Genomic DNA, 17,377 nt, shown 5'->3' on the forward strand with positions numbered 1-17,377 from the left:
GCATTGGCAGGCGGACTCTCAACCACTGCGCCACCAGGGGAGCCCCCTGTGTAACTCTTAAACCCAGTGGTGCGACTTGTTATGCAGAGGACGTTGTGGTGACTGGTGTTGCCCTCCTGCGACTCCATCACATGACATCTCATCTTTGCTTCTGAACCACGTCATGTTCTTATGTTAGAGGTTTGACTTACAAGGATAGTTGCTGGTCTTCTTGGTCATGGGAGCAGTACATAAGAACTCCTTGTTTATCTATAAAATTACAGCTTAAATACTTAATAATTTTGAATTATAAACAACATAGTACATGGTTGAGGGCAAAGTTCAGAGCAATATGAACAACTAGATACAAATTAGGTTCCTTGGGCTTCCCTGGTGGCGCAGTGGTTGAGAGTCTGCCTGCCGATGCAGGGGACACGGGTTCGTGCCCCGGTCCGGGAAGATCCCACATGCCGCAGAGTGGATGGGCCCGTGAGCCATGGCCGCTGGGCCTGCGCGCTCGGAGCCTGTGCTCCGCAACGGGAGAGGCCACAACAGTGAGAGGCCCGCGTACCACAAAAAAAACAACAAAACAAATTAGGTTCCTTCCTAAACAGTGGTTTCTAAGAGCAGGCATTTAGAGCAAACATCAGACTTGTCTCATGGTACAAAGAGGCCAAAATATCTAGAGGTTTGAGCCATTTAAAGGATTGCTTGGTGCTTTGTCACTCTGCTGGCAATCTCCATAAGTGAAAAATGTCCTTTAATAGCATTGGTCTAACCAGGGCTTCCTGATTTTGCTTTAAAAATTTGTTTTGTCTCTGTTTTTCTTACCCATGATCCCACCACCCATTGTGTGCATGTGTAAGGGTGTGTGTAGAAGTTGTGTATAAACTGGGTCAAGCATACATTCAGAGAGGTTGTGGGGTTTTAGGAGGATGGACCCTGGGATTGTGTGAAGAATGTGCACATGCGTGTGTACAGTGAGTGCGTTTATCAGTAGGAGCTGTGGTTTGGAGGTGAGAGTGTATGTGTGCATTTGATGGTGTGATGGGAGTTTGTGTGTATGTGTGTGTGTGGGACATAATTCATGTACTATAAAACTTACCATTTTAAAGTGTATACAATTCAGTGGTTTTCGGTATATTCACAAGGTTATGCAATCATCACCAATATCTAATTCCAGAACATTCTCACCACCCCAAAAAGAAACCCTGTGCTCACTAGCAGTCACCCTTCATTCTACCCCAACCTTCTCCCCCAGCCCCTGGCAACCGCTAATCTACTTTCTGTCTCTATGGATTTGCCTATTCTGGACATTTCCTATAGATGGGATCATGTAGTACGCGGTCCTTTGTGTCTGGCTTCTTTCATTTGGCACAGTGTTTTCAGGATTCGTCTATGTTGTAGCATGTGTTAGTGCTTCATTCCTTTTTATAGATGATTATTTTTATTTATGATATTCTTTTGTATGGATAGACCACATTTTATTTATCCATTCATCAACTGATGAATGACAACTGGGTTATTTTCAGTTTGGGGCTATTAAGAATGCTGCTGTGAACATTTGTGTACACGTTTTTGTGTGAACATGTTTCCAGAGGTAGTCACTTAACATTTTGGTTATATCCTTCTCAGATATTTTCTTTGTGAATGTATGCATGTGTTTACATATAAATATCTGTGTTTTTGCAAATGTGGAATTCTAGTATGCATATTGTTCTGTAGCACGCTTTTCCCTTCTTGGCGGTATATCTGCGGAGGTGTTTTTCAAGTCTTTCGTTATTTTAACCCATTCACCTCTGTTGTGGTGTGTCTTTAGTAATCCAGGACTTTACTTTGCAGGTCCCTATCACTGTTCAGTCCATCATCATTCAGTCTCTAAATAAAACGCTAACCCGACTGGAAGACACTGACACTGATGTATTGAGGCCGCTGGTTCTTGTCGAGGCTGGGCATGATAAAATCTGCACTAACATCATTCTTGAGGTAGGTGCCCAATTTGGCTTTGAAAGTTTGCTCTGTTTGTGGGCGACTCAAGCTGCGTGGTGATGAGGGGTAACTGGACACCCTCCAAAGGGGGCTCTGGCCATCTGATGGTATCACTTTTCTTGTCTTGGCCTCCTACTTCCCTTTATCCTGTCTCATCAGAGGTCGCTTCTTTGTCTCTGAAATAATCGTGTGATTTTTCTCCACAAAGCTAGTAACTTAAAAGGATACATCAAAATTTGTTGTTGCTGCTGTTGTTGTGTTTTTTTTTTAATATTTATTTATTTGGCTGTGCTGGGTCTTAGTTGCGGCACACAGGATCTTCATAGTGGCATGCGGGATCTTTTAGTTGTGGCATGCAGGATCTTTTAGTTGCAGCATGCAGGCTCCTTTAGTTGTGGCATGCAGGATGTAGTTCCCTGACCAGGGATCAAACCTGGGCCCCTTGCACTGGGAGTGCAGAGTCTCTTAATCACTGGACCACCAGGGAAGTCCCACTGCTGTTATTTTAGCACATTTATCTACACAGATAGGCTGATTACATTCTGCTCAGACCAGCTGATTTGGAACTTACGTAATTGGGCACAGAAAGGCTTAGATGCCCCTGTCTGTCAGCTGGGGCTGATGCTGAGGTAACACCTCCCATAATCCGATTGGACAGGAGAGAAAAGCTTTAACATGTGGAGGGAGAAGTAGGAAAGGATTTGCCTCCTAGATACATGCTTTTTTATCTGAGTTATTAATACAGGTACAGAAATTTATTAGAAACAGGTGTATTTGAAGTATCATTTTGTTTTTTAGGTGAAGTATAGCCTCACGTATACAAATGCAGGTGAGATAATAAAAGCTGATGTCTCTGTTCTTCTGGGAGCAGTTAGCAGTGCAATGGTTCCATTCCAACAAAAGTTTGAAATTTATTTTATTCAGGTAAGTTTGATCAATTTTGTATAAGTATGTAATTGCCAAGCATAAAGAAATCATGACTTAGTGGGAAAAAAAAATCTCAAATTCGAAGTATTACCACATCTAACCATTTGTATGGAACAAAGGGCTTGCATGTAGCCTGTGGAGTTTGTAATGAAATCAAGCCAGAGTGCTTGTATCTTTTCCATTTGGGAATAAGATTCTCTTCCATGTGAGCTTGTTCTTTTACAGCATGATGTACTCCTACACTCAGCAGATATATTTATAGTTCTGAGTAGGGAGAGAGATTCTTTTATTGGTTGGTAATCCCACATTTTATTATGAAAACCATTTCATTTTCTCTCTGCCATTTCCTTATTAAAATGAGAATTACTTGGGGCATTTCTGCATTGTCTTCCAGCAAAATACAAAGCCAGTTGCTCTCAGTGGAAACCCTGGTTATGTTGTGGGACTCCCGTTAGCTGCTGGATTTCAGCCTCAGAAGGGATATCCTTTTTGGCACCATAGAGAAGCTTGATTTCCCTGTCCACGTGTGTGGGCTGCACTTCTTATTGCTGAGAGTCCTGAGGGCTGGACTCGAGAGACCAGTCTCGCCAGAGCTTCCTGTGGGTGGCTCTGCCTGCACAGCAGGTGGGGCTGTGTGGAGCCTGACAGTGTGGAGCAGTACGGCCCAGGAGACTGTCAGTGTCTTACAGTGAAAATCTTAAGACAGAAAGCTTGACAGACATTTAGAGGTATTTAATTTTATACTTAAACAGAGACTCTTAAACAAATTGAGTGATTTTGAAAATTTGGAGTTAATTTTGAAGGGCCTGTTTCTGAGAAGTTTTCTCCTGAGGATCTCCTAATCAAGGAAAATAGTTATAACTATTTTTTGCCTTCTTCTGGGAAATAACTGTCAAAATTCCCGAGACCTAGAGGAAGGGATATTTGGGTCTCTCTCATGTGACTCATGTGACACCATCTCCTAAGAATCAGCTGCTTTAGTACTGGGCAACTCCCTTAACCTTCTGTGAATGTCTGGGATTATGCAGACCACAAACAGATATGGACAACTTACTCTTCTTCGTAGCACAGCTGAGCAAGACTGCTTAGCAATAGCGGGGATCCGGACCCCAGTATTATTTGGTTACAACATGCAATCTGGCTGTAAACTCAGGTAAGAGAGTAACTTGCTTCTGTGGAAGCCCATTTGTGTTGGTCAGAAAACAAAGCATTCTTACCCTTCGCATTTTAATCAGACCTCTGCATCAGCTGACAAGCTCATTAGCATTATTATTAGTGGGTAGTAGCAACAGTAACAATAACTTACAATGATGTAGTTTTGGTTTTCTAATTTTAATTCTCATACCCATAAACCATTTGTCATGATTCAAAGGAAAGTGTTACAACCCTTGCGCTTATCAAATACGGCAGAGTAAAAATCTCAAGGCGTATGTTTTGTTTCTAAGGTGGCATAGCTCTTGAGTTCATAGCAAAAATATGTTCTCTGAAAGTCCTTCCTTTATTTCTGAAGTTTAATGTACTCAGCACAACAAACCCAATGAGAGGCAGCCTGAATGTGATCTGTTTTTAATTTATCTTTTTATTATCAAACATAATGTAAAATGTCAAACAGCTCTTCATAGCTTGTTCTAAAGACAGCAGTTCTTACCTTCATTTCCCCCATCCCAGAGACAATCACTTGCAACTCTTACAGCTGATTTTTTGGAAATTCCAATATTTTTTGGAAATATTTAAATAACCCACACGTAATGCTACTTCTTGATTTTTTTGGTTTTATGACTTATTTATTTATTTATTTTTTTTCTTTTTGTGGTATGCGGGCCTCTCATTGTTGTGGCCTCTCCCGTTGCGGAGCACAGGCTCCGGACGCGCAGGCCCAGCGGCCACGGCTCACAGGCCCAGCCGCTCCGCGGCATATGGGATCCTCCCAGACCGGGGCACGAACCCGTATCCCCTGCATCGGCAGGCGGACTCTCAACCACTGCGCCACCAGGGAGGCCCTTATTTATTTTTAATTTTAATTTTTTTATTCGAGTATAGTTGATTTATAATTTCAGGTGTACAGCAAAGTGATTCAGTTATATTCTTTTCAGATTCAGATTCTTTTCCTTTGTAGGTTATTACAACAATTGAACATAGTTCCCTTTGCTATACAATAGGCCCTGTTGCTTATCTATTTTATTATGACTTTTATTATTTATTGAGTTCCCACTGTGGAAGATGAAGATTTGGCTCTTTCTCCTTTGATCCCCTACCCCACCACCCACTCACTTCCCATCCTTATGTCTCCCCAGGGTATCTACATCATTATTTTGGTTAGAACAATATTCACCATTTACATCATTCTGATTGCTTTAGACTAGCATTTCTCAAAGAGGGTTCCATGGGATACATTTCCATAACATGTCAGCAGGGGTAAGTCTGTGGTCCAGTATGTTTGGGAAACACCAAATTAAAGTTAAAAACATGATTCCTTACTAAGTAAGCACTTCTCAGAGCCTTCAGTACGCCAGTGTACTTCAGGGGGAACATGGGTATGCAATAGTTCCCAAATTTTGGGCCATGGAACCCTTCTTGTACAGAGCCTCTCCATGGAATACAGTTTGGGAAACATTGTTTTGGATTCATCTCCCTGGCCAACCAAGATTTCACAAAGTGAGAGACACTTTAACTTCAAAAAATCCCCTTTTAGAGAGTGAGAAAAGAAACTAGAGAGAATATGCGTGTTGTTGAGGGCTGTAAAAACTGCAGGTACGATATTCTATAATCAGAGATGTTATGGGTACTAACACTGTATTAAAGTGATGCATTTTGCAGATGTAACATAAAGGCTAATACCTTGTCTCTCATTTTTAGTACTTTTTGTGTACCAGAGAAATGTCAAAATAAAATATGACCCTGACACTTATTTAAAAAACAAAAACCAAAAAACTGCAGGTTTGAACAAGCACCTCATTTGGTTGACCTTGTTTTCTTTCCCAAAAGACTGACCAAAGCTATCACGTGTCGGCTGGTAGCGCAGAAGGTGGAGAGCCTGCTGAAGGGCCAGGGCTTCCCAGATTATGTGGCCCCTTTTGGAAATTCCCAGGCCCAGGATGTGCTGGACTGGGTACCCGTCCACTTCATCACCCAGACGTCCCACATGAAGGTAAAGGGGGAGAAGTTGAAGGCCATGTGCTAGTGGTCTCTCCAACGTGCACCTGCCCCTCACTGTGGGGAGGTAGAGGCAATGGGGGAGCTGGCGGTGGGGGGCTCTGGGTAGGAGCTTGGGCTTTGTCGTTAGATGAGCCTGGATCTTGAACACTGATTTTGCCCCTGGTTAGCATTGTCGCCTTTGGCCAGTAGTTTTACAGGTTTGAGCCTCTGTTTCCTCATCTGATAGCTATATTACTGACCTCATGGGCTTGTTGAGAGTTAAATGAGGTAACATTCATGATGCCTAGTGGTCACTCCATAAATGGAAACCACTACCAGTCACCATCCTATTCCTTGTTGGTGTTATGTAAGGCCTTCTCTAGGCATCGTGAGATGATAGGTAAATGTCAGGACTGTTTCAACAAGACTTCCGTCTGCAAAGCTGTCCCATCCATTGTTCCCTGGTCTATAAAAGCAGTCCGCATGTCAGAGCTTTCAATTCTAAAGTTCCCAGAAGAGTTTAATGGAAGTTGACGTCCTCCAAATAGGTTCTGGATCACGTGTGGTTCTTCTGCCCACCTTCTTCTTTTGTCTCAGCAGTCAGAGTGGGGACCAGCCCCCGTCACCGCAGGCGTGCTCCCCATCTTATCCTTTAATTGCCTGGCTTTTTCTTGTCACAGTTTCTTCAGGCCTCTCATTACCTGCTTAGCACACTTAAAGCATGAGGATACTGGGGTTGAGGACTAGCTCCGATCCCGCCCTCCCCACCGAGTCCCCAGCAGGGACCCGTGGTTCCTCAGTCCCTGCTGTTCGGCTGGGTCTTGGCTCAGCTCCGCTGCCCCAGTGAACCAGGCGAATTGCTTCTGGTTTCTCAGAGATGGTTAAGACATCCCGTTATTACTTATCCCTCAGAAGGGAAGACATAGGTTGGGGGGAGAGGGGCAGCAGTGCAGACACTAGCACTGCTGGGGTCTGTGCTGGTCGGGGAGCTCAGAGGGCCTGGAACGGGTTCGGTACCAGCCTTCTAGGCATAGCCAGCACGAGAGCATCTGCTAAGCTCAGTGGATACCAGCTGTGTGTTGCATCTTTTCCTAATAACAGGATATTCTCAAGGATTTTTCAGCTTGCAAATTTCTTAAATGGCAGTTCTAAGCCAAGGAATTCCACCCGTGCCTTTTTGGCAGGCACCAAATTCAGCAGGCCTGCTAGCTTTTCATGCCCTAAAGAGATGTATTTTTAAAAACTTTTTATTGTGGAAAAATGTCACAAAAGTAGAATACTCCAGTGGAACTCCATCTCCCCGTTGGGCAGCTTCAACATTATTACATTTGCCAACTGACGAGACTGTAAAGGCAGGAAAGAGGTCTGGAAGGCCCCCTCGCCCATTTTCCCCTTGGGGCTGAGCAAACAGGGGTCCTGGGCAGAGGCCTCAGGCCCAGGTCCCAGTGTCGCCTGAACTCGGGCAGCTTCATTTTGGCACCAGCGCTCTTGGTGCAGAGGGAGAGTTAACGTCTTTGACAGCTTAAGATGCCGCCTGTATACCCTGATGTAGCATCTTAATTGCCAACTGATGAAATCAGATAAGTGAAAAGGAAGCACTTGAATTTCCTCTAAGTGCATTTTAACATGATATGCAGTCAGGTTTCATTTCTGTCTGTTAATAATACCGTTCTCCCTCTCCCCCCTCCCCCCGTGCCAACTTCTCTCCTGAAGTATCTCTGAGGTAGATGTAAACAGGCAGGTGCAGTTAGAGCTGTTAAGGCCCTGGAGGTTCCACAGTTGGGTATTGGGGTTACCACAGCTGCCAGGTAATGCTGGCCTCTTTAGAGATGGGAAGGGATGGAAAAATTATGCTTCAGGTGTTAAAATATTTTTGGAGCACTGAGTACTTTAAAATATGTACTTTTTCTAAGCTGTTTTTATCTCAACTTCTAGAGTCTATTCATCCTCTTGTTCAGAACATTTTGTAATATGTGAAACATTTTGTAATTAAAACTCTGAACTGCAGATTAAGTTTGACTTGAGGTTGTTTAATACTCAAATTGATTAATGGCATTTTGTTTTGCAGGATTCTTGCCAGCTCCCAGTGGCGTTGGCTATAGAAGTGAAGTGGACTAAATACGGATCCTTATTGAACCCACAGGCTAAAATCGTCAATGTAACTGCAAATCTGATTTCAACCTCGTTTCCTGAGGTAGGCCTAATTTTAAAGGTATAGGTTAAGACATGAGTCCAGACAAAACTGTGATAGGCGAAATTTATTTTGTAAAAAAGATAATTAAAATTTAAACAATCTGGATTCTTAAAACAGTTTAGCAGTCATTATCTTTTACTTGGAGAAAAAACTCCCCTGAACACAGGGGTTTTATTCACATTAACATTCTTGTTTAGACTTGATCTTTAAAACTCTTGTCTTGAGTTGTGAATGACATCGATGTTTAAGAACAACCTGAGTGAAAATTGTATCTCTCCTCTGAGTTAATGGCTGATTAGCCCTCCACGTACCTACCAGATTTATGAACCAACAGTGGTCGGGTGAGGAAGGAAATGAAAGCTGTCCCATCTTTGTTATCCTGGTGAACACACTGGATGGCAGGGCTTGCATCACTCTGAGTTTTTTTTTATTACAGACCAACTCAGGAAATAAAAGGACAATTCTTATTTCCACTGCGGTTACTTTTGTGGATGTGTCTGCACCTGCAGAGGCAGGCTTCAGAGCTCGGCCAACCATCAATGCTAGGCTGCCCTGTAATTTCTTCTTCCCGTTTGTTTGACGTAAGTCATTAAATAGGGAAACAACACCACACCTGTCTAATCAAGCACGTGTGGGGCCCAGGGCTCCTCGGAGACATCCCACTTTATTATACGTATAACCCTTGAGGTTGCCCCCAGACCGACACACTTCCCCTCTCCACTCACTTCCCTCCTCTCTTTTCTCCCTTCGGGAATTTTATTCTACTTGCTTTGACTTTAGAAGGGGTCTGGCTTGGCCATTTCCAGTACTTTCAACACATAGGTCATATGCAGAAGCCAAGTTGCACCTTTGGGAAGAACGTAAAGAGAACAGACCTTGAAGTAGTGCAGGCGTTGAGGGTTTATCCAGTTTATTCATCCCCTGCTTTAATGTGAGTTATTTTTTAAAATATTATTTTTAGTTCAGGCTTTCTTTTCAGGTCCCGTTAAAATGAGTACAAAAATAGCAAGTTGCATAAAATCATGCAAGTAGAGTACAAGGCCTCATGAGGGGATCTTCCCCCAAATGTCATGTTAATTACTGTGGAGTCTTGGGTCTAACTGCTACTTCTGTACCAGGCACTGGAGCTAGCTTGCTCTCCAGCTAGTGGGCCAGTATAGGATGCCACAGAGTGATTCCAAGCAGCTGAACCTAGAAAGAATATAGTAGGAGGGCCCACGGGAAGGACAGAGTTTATTTTATACATTAATTGTACAGTAATTGAGAAAAATGTTGTCAGGGGGCAGAACTGGGTGGAGCCAGCTAAAAGCTGGAGGATGCAGAGGAGGGGCTGGGTACTTGAGAACAAGCCCCTTGGGGGACATTGTGATTAGCTGTTTAGAACGGCTTGGAAATAGAAAAGACTTTTCTAGAATGTGCTGATAACTAAGGTAGCTCTCTTTTTTCTCTTTTGTCTTTCAGAGTGGTTATATGAAAGGATGCACTGGTTCCTTAATATACATGTGAAATGTGAAAACTGTACATTTGATGAGATTAAGTTTTATATATAGCTAGTAATTGTCCAGCTTGTTGTTCATTTTCAAGCAAGAGTCAAGTGTTGAGCATGAGAAAAATATAGTTTATGATACATTTGTTAAACAGTGTGGGGTGGGAATGGGATGGGACGTTCTCAGTCACACCAAGGAAGAAATAGAGCCTCTGAAAGACTGTGTCCCCCAGACTCCGAGCTGGCGGCAGTGAGGCAAAGCCATCAAAGCAAACCTCTCCCCGACATGGCCCCAGGAGGGGCGGCTGTCTTCCTCGTCACAAGCCCGTGAGGCAGGTCTTCCCTTTGGGGTGGAGCAGGTATGCCTCTAGTTCACCTCACCAAGAAGTCCATGCTGTCTCAATAGCTTGTTAAGTCTTTCAATTTCTTGTTCCTGTTATTAGAAAAAGCAGACAAATAACTGAATTTACCTTCTGAGCCTCACCAGGGATGTGGCAGTCACAGAGTGAGCCCCAGACACGCACAGGGACGCAGAGCTGAATGAAAGCCATACTCCTCGTGCAGTCAGTCAGCCGGGGCGCAGCAGCAATGGCAGTGAGGAGAGAGGCCTGGCGAAGCTGCAGGGAAGGAGGCAACGCCTAAACTGAATCCGAAAGGACAAGGAAGGCCTGACCGAGGGAAGTGGGCTCCGGGCTAAGGGCACTGAGTGAGCAGAGGCCTGGCCTGGAGAAGCTCAGGCTGGAGGGAGGGAACGATCTGTGTACACAGAGGGCGTTTCCCCAGACACCTTCTTACCTTCTCAGAGCAGCTGATTTCAAGGTGTTGGATCTTGGTGGCCAGTTGTATATTTATCTGTTTTAACCTTAGTAGTTGCCGTTCAGAACGTGTCTTAACCGAGATAATTATCCCTGAAAAATAATTGCGAGGGTCTCCATGATACTGGTCTCTAATTTAGCCCCTTGGGAAAAAACCTGTATTTCTTACAAATGTATAGCTGGGAAGAGTGGTGACAAGTAAAACAGTCATCATGGCTTAAAGGCATCAGAAGTAGGAGGGTCAGATTTTTCATTTCTGAGCTACTCAGTACCCAGCTGTGAAATACTTCTTTGGCTTGTCCGGTGTGAGAAATCCTTAAAAGTAATCACTGACCAGATGAAGGTTAAGCTCCCTAGTAGGGGGCAGTTCACAGCAGTCTTGCTACTTAGCAGCAGTTGTTCAAAAGGCACTAAGTGCAAGCCTGGAAATGCTCAAGCTTGGGGTTGGGACTGTCACTTTGCCAACTTTCTGCCTCCAGAGCTGTGGCCAGGTTAGTTGTCAGGCAATGACCTGCATCTTGGCTTGGGGGCCGGGGGGGGGGCTCCCAAATGCCCACACCACACTGTGGACACGGCCTCAAAGACTGGCTGCAGTGGGGCCGCTCTGCCCCTTTCCAAGTGTGAGTGACGGAGTCCGGACCCTCCCCCACACGTGTGGCGCCCACAAGGCCTGGGAGTAGCCGTCCCTGGTCCACAGTGTTCCTGGTTGTCTCACTGAATCCGGTTTAGCCTTGTGTTGCTTCAGTCACGCTACTAAATTTGATAGCAATGTAATAACGGGCAATAGCCAGTCGTATGCCTCGCTGCCATTTAGACAAAGAAAATGAACACATCTCACAACAGTGTGATGAGAGGGTGCTGGGTAGTAACTGCTTCATGAGTCATTTAGAATCAGTCATGGTCTATCTACCTCACATAACCTTTGCAGAGAGTATTTTTCTGTTAGATTAGATGAAAAAGTCGACATAAGCATCTAAAATATTATCTGAAAAGCCTCCATTATTTCCTTTGACAGAACCCAGATAAAGGTTCTTAATAGGCTTTACTTTAATCACTAGATCTGAACTGGCCGCCCCCAAAGCCCACATGCCCTACAGGGCCGCTCGCACAGCCCCTTCCCCGGCCGGGTGGCACCACAGCAGGCGGCCACAGAGCCCGGGAGGCACGATGGGGCTCACTGTGCCCAGCAGGGGACGGGCCTGCTTCCAACAGGCTGCACTGTCGCTCACTCAGTGTCCTGACAGCGACCCACAGCCCGTCGTGTTGGGGACTAGTCTAGGGATTCCCAACCCTGCCGGACACCCAATCATCTGGGAGTGCTTCACAGACGGACCCCTCCCTCTGGGCTCCGCACCAGACCCTCCACTTAAAGTGTTGAGGGTGATTCTGATGCGGCAAGTCTGAGGACAGGCATTTGATCAACTCTGACTAGTTCGCTGATGGCTGAACCGCTAACCGGTCACTAGGTCCACATAAAATCACAGCACAAACGGCTTCTCTGGCATGGAGGCTCCCTGCACCAACAGAGAGTGTGTGAGGAAGAGGATCTGTACCTGAAATACGGTAAAGCAGTGTTTCCCCAAGTGTGTCCTCCAGAGCCAGAGTCTACAGCACGCTCATAGGTGTTATTTCCTCCCAAAGTGTTGAACTGGTCAACTTGGAAAACAATTACAGTTCTCAGAGCCTTCAGCGCGCTAGCTCGTGTTGTGACTTTCTCAAAGGGGTTAGAGTCTAGTGTACAGCATTTCTCAGCTTCCTTGCTCCCCTTCCGACGGTTCCCCTCCCAAGGTGGGATGGGGTTTGGTAGAACACTCTCCAGGAAACACCAAATGAAAAACAAAGGTGCTTTGGGAACCAAGCCGGCAGGGATTGATCAGGGACTAGTCTAACCCTTGCCATAAACATCTTTCAGTAATCATAGAAATGAGAGTTTGAAGGAGAAAGGCACTTCCTCTCAGAGCACATGTCCTGGTGTCTATTTGTAGCCACAGAGGTGACAGTGGGACATCAAATCAGACCACTTCATGTTTCTCTTGGTTGCCAGGAGGAGGAGGACCAGGGCCTCTGCGCCCCTTCCAGGCTCCACCCACTGTCCCATCCCCCGCCCCCCCGCCCCAGCCCAGGAGCACAGGGGACATACCGTTGATGATCCGGGCCACCCGCCACAGGCGGAGCAGAATCAGCAGCCCTAGAGCCTCAAACTCGTGCTCCCGGAAAAGGAGGACAACGTCGAGGACGAAGGAAACCACCACGACGATGGCGTCCAGGATTTCAAACTTGTGGTGAAAGAACTCCAAGCGGAAGACAAATATTTTAAAGAAAATCTCCATCATAAAAAAGGTCAAGATGGCAATGCTCATGTAGTGGAACACCTGAAGGGGACAAGGAGATACAGAATGGACTCAGGCTGTCATGGGCTGGGGCAGGTCACACGGACGAGCTGGCCTTGAATGCACCTGCCCGGTCACCGAGAGAATCCATTCATTTGACCAATCCCAAATTCCGGCCGGCACCAGGCGCTGTTCTTGGGCTGGACTGTGGCTGGGAACAGCACACACGTTGCTCTCTGAAGGGCAGTGGGGCAATGGCAGTTGAAAACATCCACCATGCCCTTTGGCCCTGCAAAGCTCATGTGTGCACAAAGACAGTAAGGATATTTACTGCAACATCATTTGCAGCACAAAAGATTTTCTACGTTGTTTGGAGAACAACAGAAATGTCCACTAGACTAGGGCACTTGTTAAATGCATTATGGTACCTCCACATGGAGCATTATGCAATTGTTCAAAAGACCAAGGCTGATCTGTATGTATCAACTAGAAATGATGGTAAGATGGTAAGTGGAGAGAGTTCCCAGATCTTGATTTATAAATACTAGCCTTCACTAAAGTAACCTTTTTCCATTCCGGGGCAGGGAAAGTACGAATGAGCTGGGACATCATCCGGGGCCAGAAAACAAGGAAACGCTCAAAGGCTATGGAGTCATGTCAAGAGGACAGAGCAGTCGGCTCGAAGAGGCTCACAGTGACCAAATTTGGGACAGTTTGGATATTTAGTATTTAGGGGGAAGTGCCGTGATGTCTAACTTTCGAATGGTCAGACAAAAATAGATGGGTGTGGGGTGTGTTTGTGGATATGTATATATATAAAGAAAGCAAATACAGCAAAATGTATATTTGCCACTTTTCATAATAAAAAGTAAAGAAAAAGGCACAAGACAGTGAGTATAGGAGGTATATTACTGATTCTATTAAACAACAGAGGGAGAGGAAAGATAATCATCTATCTGTGGGAGGACTTGGGTTGGCACAGAAGAAAACGTTAACGGCTGCCGTGGTGAAAGGGGCCACGAGTAGGAAGGAAGTTTAATATTTTCTGCCTGCTCTTTTACCATTTGAAAAGACATTTTTGCGTTGTCCGCTGAATTTTTTTCAAAGGGTGTGGGGAGATGCTTTTAAGCCCCTGGCCTTCTCCCCAGTTACTGGTGATGGGCCGCACAGTGCATTTTCAGTGTGTCCACTGCCCTTTGGGTGAATGTCTGGGGTGGGCTCAGGCAGGAACTGTGAATCAGGGAATAAATGGTGGGTACATCCCCCAAATGGCTCCAGCACAGGGACCACATCAGAATGTTGACAGGAGGAAAAACAGCTCATCTTCCTCTGGGGGATGGGAAGGAATCATGCTCCTGGTTTGATAATCAGTGACAAACTCCAGCTCAGTGGTCTAGGATAGCTCAAGGTTCAAGCCATCAAGTGACTTGAGGAGGTTTCCTGCTTGTAGTAAATTCGTATATATAATTGGGAAAGGAAGACATTTTCTCTGCTCTTTGACTGAAAGCACCCAATCAAACTACCCTCAAATAGACCTGGTTACTCCAAGGCAGGTGCTGCCCCACCCTGCCCACCCACAGAGTGAACCACATTAAAGGGCTGCGGACACACTACCCTGGCGGCATAGTTATTCTTGTCAGGCTGGATGATCTTCAGGTCCAGAACGAGCTCAGCGAGCACCAGGAGGGCATCCAGAATGACCAGGCAGATGATGATAACCTGTGGACCAAGGGAAGAAGCAAGAAACCATGAGACCTAAATGGGGACCCTCCTTTCATCTTTAAGGGCTGGAAACATCTGAGTGAAACCACTGGGGAAAGATGCCAAGGATGGTAGGCCACTGCCCACAGCCCGAGCGCCCTGCAGGGAGCCTGCTGGGGGCCAGCTCCTCTGGACAGGAGCCCCTCCTTCCAGCCCTGGGCAGTGCCTGTCCTAAAGCCTCCGTGTGGCTCACTGACTGACCCTCGGTCACCACTGGTCTTCCTCTTACTCATAAATTCACTGCTTCTCAGCATCTCTCCAACCAAACTGCTAATTCCTAGATGGCAATAAATACTAAAGTTTCTAAAAGCGTTTATTTTTCTAGTTCTGGGGATTGCTCTTGCCGGGTTACGCCCAGAACAGATGCTCAATAAGCAATTTAAAATTTAAAACATCCAGCCTCAGAGATATGGCCTCCTTCAGGCAGCTGGGTTAGAGTGACGTCCACTGTGCCCATGAAAGAGCTTCTGGCTGGAGCCGTGAGGTACCCACCCCAACTCCCATGTGCTCGCTGGGCGTGAAGGGGGAGGGAGTCCTGCGTCTCCTGGAGAACAGAGAAGAGCTGCTGTAGGAAAGACAATCCGGTGGGTTTTGTGACCTGCTGGAGGGGGGAGGAAGGTGGGGACTAGGGTGAAGTGAGTGGGTGGTCATATCGATGGCAGTGGGGGTAGTCATGGTGACGGAGGTGGTGATGATGGTGAGGACATTAAAGGGGTGGAGGTGATGGCATTTGGGGAGACCCTGGGGATGACATGGTGCTGGTGGAAATGGCAGCAATGGGAGGAACCCCAAAGGACACTGTGTGACCCTTCTCTTCCCTAGGAAATACTGGACCATCACTTACTTCCCCCAGGGCCTTGCCTTTTACACTCTCAGGTAGATAGATTTTGATCTCTGAAAATTAACCTGCCATTATCTTGGCAGTTTCTACAGTTTCAGGGTGAAATTAAACAAGTTCAGGCCTATAAAGAGTGGACTATTAAACCTTTTGACCATTTCAACCTGTAGTAATTATTTCAGTAATTAAAGTATTTGATGACATGGTTTATTGTGAAAATTGTATGGCAAAGTGCTTTGTAATGAAGTTTTCAGACAAATCCAAATTCAGTAGCTTAGTAAAGGTTCAAGGGACTTCCCTGGTGGCTCAGTGGTTAAGAATCCGCCTGCCAATGCAGGGGATGCAGGTTCGATCCCTGGTCCGGGAAGATCCCACATGCCATGGAGCAACTAAGCCTGTGCACCACAACTACTGAGCCTGCGAGCCACAACTACTAAGCCCGTGTGCCACAACTACTGAAGCCTGCGCGCCTAGAGCCCATGCTCTGCAACAAGAGAAGCCACTGCGATGAGAAGCCCGTGCACTGCAATGAAGAGTAGCCCCTGCTCGCCACAACTAGAGAGAGCCCACGTGCAGCAACGAAGACCCAACGCAGCCAAAAAAATACTCAAGCCTCAGGTGAGGTCTTTCTTTCCTTCTTTCTTTCCTCCCTCCCTCTTTGGTTTTTAGACCTAAAGGGATCTAAGAGCTCATCTGGTCTAAAACCAAGGCACAGAGTTATTAAAAACAGACTGAATATTCAGCCATAAAAAAAGAATGAAAGCACTGACACATGCTACAATGTGGATGAACCTAGAAAATATTATGCTAAGTGAAAGAAGCCCAACAGAAAAGACCACATATATTTTATGATTCCATTTACATGAAATGTCCAGAATAGGCAAATCAAGAGAGACAGAAAGTAGATTAGTGTTTATCGGGGATTGGGGGTTATTGTTTAATGGGTACTAGATCTCTTTTTGGGGTGATGGAAATGTTCTGGAACTAGATAGTGGTTGACAGTTGGACAACATTGTGAATGTACTAAATAAATGCCACTGAATTATTCACTTTAAAGTGATTAACTTTATGTGAATCTCACCTCAATTTTAAGAAGTGAGAGCGAGAGACCCAAGGTCACAAACTATAATGCCCAGGTCCCAACCGCAGCCTCTATGAACTAATCCCTAAGGCCCTGAATTTGCCAGTTCACAAGGCAGTACTAGTCCTGAAGGGAGCCACATCACAAAGAAAAATGCTGAGGATTCAGGGAAGCTGGTTAATTCCAAATCGTCACTGGAAAATGGCTGTGCCTAGCCTCAGCACGCAGCAGCACAGAGCGTGGACTGTGGGGCAGCCAGTCCTGGGCCGGCTCCCCCGTTAGCCTGGACCTTGGGCACAGTTCTCAACTCTGCTGAGCCTCAACGTTAACTCTAAGCTTCAGCTTCCTTCAGGGGATAATGGGCTTGGCCACATTTTCTACCCTGAGTGACAAGGGGAGCATCGTGTGAGACAATGTGTGAGGAGAGCTCAGCAGAGGGCCCGGCCACAGTGAGCAGGTAATACAAGTGAGGCTCCTGGCCTCCTGGCCATCCTCCCCTAGTCCAGCTACCCTGCCCGTTCGTACAGAGGCCTGACTCACCCCAAATTCTCTCCCTTGGTTGGCTGTGCCATTCTGTGGGAGAAGTGACATGTCACCCTGGTCACCTCAAACCATGGGAATAGGTGGAGACTGCACCCAAGAAAGGGATTCCAGAATCTTGTATGCTGACTCTACCTGCAGAGATCAAACCCTTAAACCCTCACCCCTACTCCAAGGTGGCCTCACTGCTTCTACTCTGGGCCCCTCTACAAACTGCTCATGTCAACCCCTCCCCACCCCCATACTCAGAACCTTCGATGGCTGTCCACTGCCCACGGATGGCCTTCCAGTGCCTCCTCTCC

General features: G+C 46.0%; 2 protein-coding genes across 13 annotated transcripts in view; one reads left to right on the forward strand and one right to left on the reverse strand.

The window, feature by feature from the left end:
* Nucleotides 1-14,445, forward strand: part of TCTN1 (tectonic family member 1) — a gene marked incomplete at its 3' end in the record, with an annotated part of 33,308 nt that extends 18,863 nt beyond the window's left edge. For 2 of the 6 annotated variants that reach the window (XM_081252657.1, XM_081252658.1), the window contains 7 exons: nucleotides 1,822-1,965; nucleotides 2,767-2,892; nucleotides 3,290-3,375; nucleotides 3,908-4,048; nucleotides 5,881-6,043; nucleotides 8,099-8,224; nucleotides 8,661-8,804. In XM_081252657.1, coding sequence (XP_081108783.1) covers nucleotides 1,822-1,965; nucleotides 2,767-2,892; nucleotides 3,290-3,375; nucleotides 3,908-4,048; nucleotides 5,881-6,043; nucleotides 8,099-8,224; nucleotides 8,661-8,804 — 930 coding nt within the window. Of the gene's footprint in view, nucleotides 1-1,821; nucleotides 1,966-2,766; nucleotides 2,893-3,289; nucleotides 3,376-3,907; nucleotides 4,049-5,880; nucleotides 6,044-8,098; nucleotides 8,225-8,660; nucleotides 8,806-9,685; nucleotides 9,827-10,197; nucleotides 10,274-12,569; nucleotides 12,663-13,439 lie in introns of those variants that run through there. The other 4 variants (XM_081252654.1, XM_081252655.1, XM_081252656.1 and 1 more) reach the window with 4 other exon arrangements.
* HVCN1 (hydrogen voltage gated channel 1) overlaps nucleotides 10,014-17,377 on the reverse strand; it is a gene marked incomplete at its 3' end in the record, with an annotated part of 28,338 nt that continues 20,974 nt past the window's right edge. For 5 of the 7 annotated variants that reach the window (XM_081252665.1, XM_081252668.1, XM_081252669.1 and 2 more), the window contains 3 exons: nucleotides 14,470-14,574; nucleotides 12,666-12,897; nucleotides 10,404-10,618 (listed from right to left, as the gene is read on the reverse strand). In XM_081252665.1, the coding sequence (XP_081108791.1) occupies nucleotides 10,404-10,618; nucleotides 12,666-12,897; nucleotides 14,470-14,574 (552 nt within the window). Of the gene's footprint in view, nucleotides 10,144-10,403; nucleotides 10,619-12,665; nucleotides 12,898-14,469; nucleotides 14,575-17,377 lie in introns of those variants that run through there. The other 2 variants (XM_081252666.1, XM_081252671.1) reach the window with 1 other exon arrangement.

The sequence above is a fragment of the Mesoplodon bidens genome (genome assembly GCF_964165515.1).
Source record: "Mesoplodon bidens genome assembly, chromosome: 13".
Lineage (NCBI taxonomy): Eukaryota > Metazoa > Chordata > Mammalia > Artiodactyla > Ziphiidae > Mesoplodon > Mesoplodon bidens.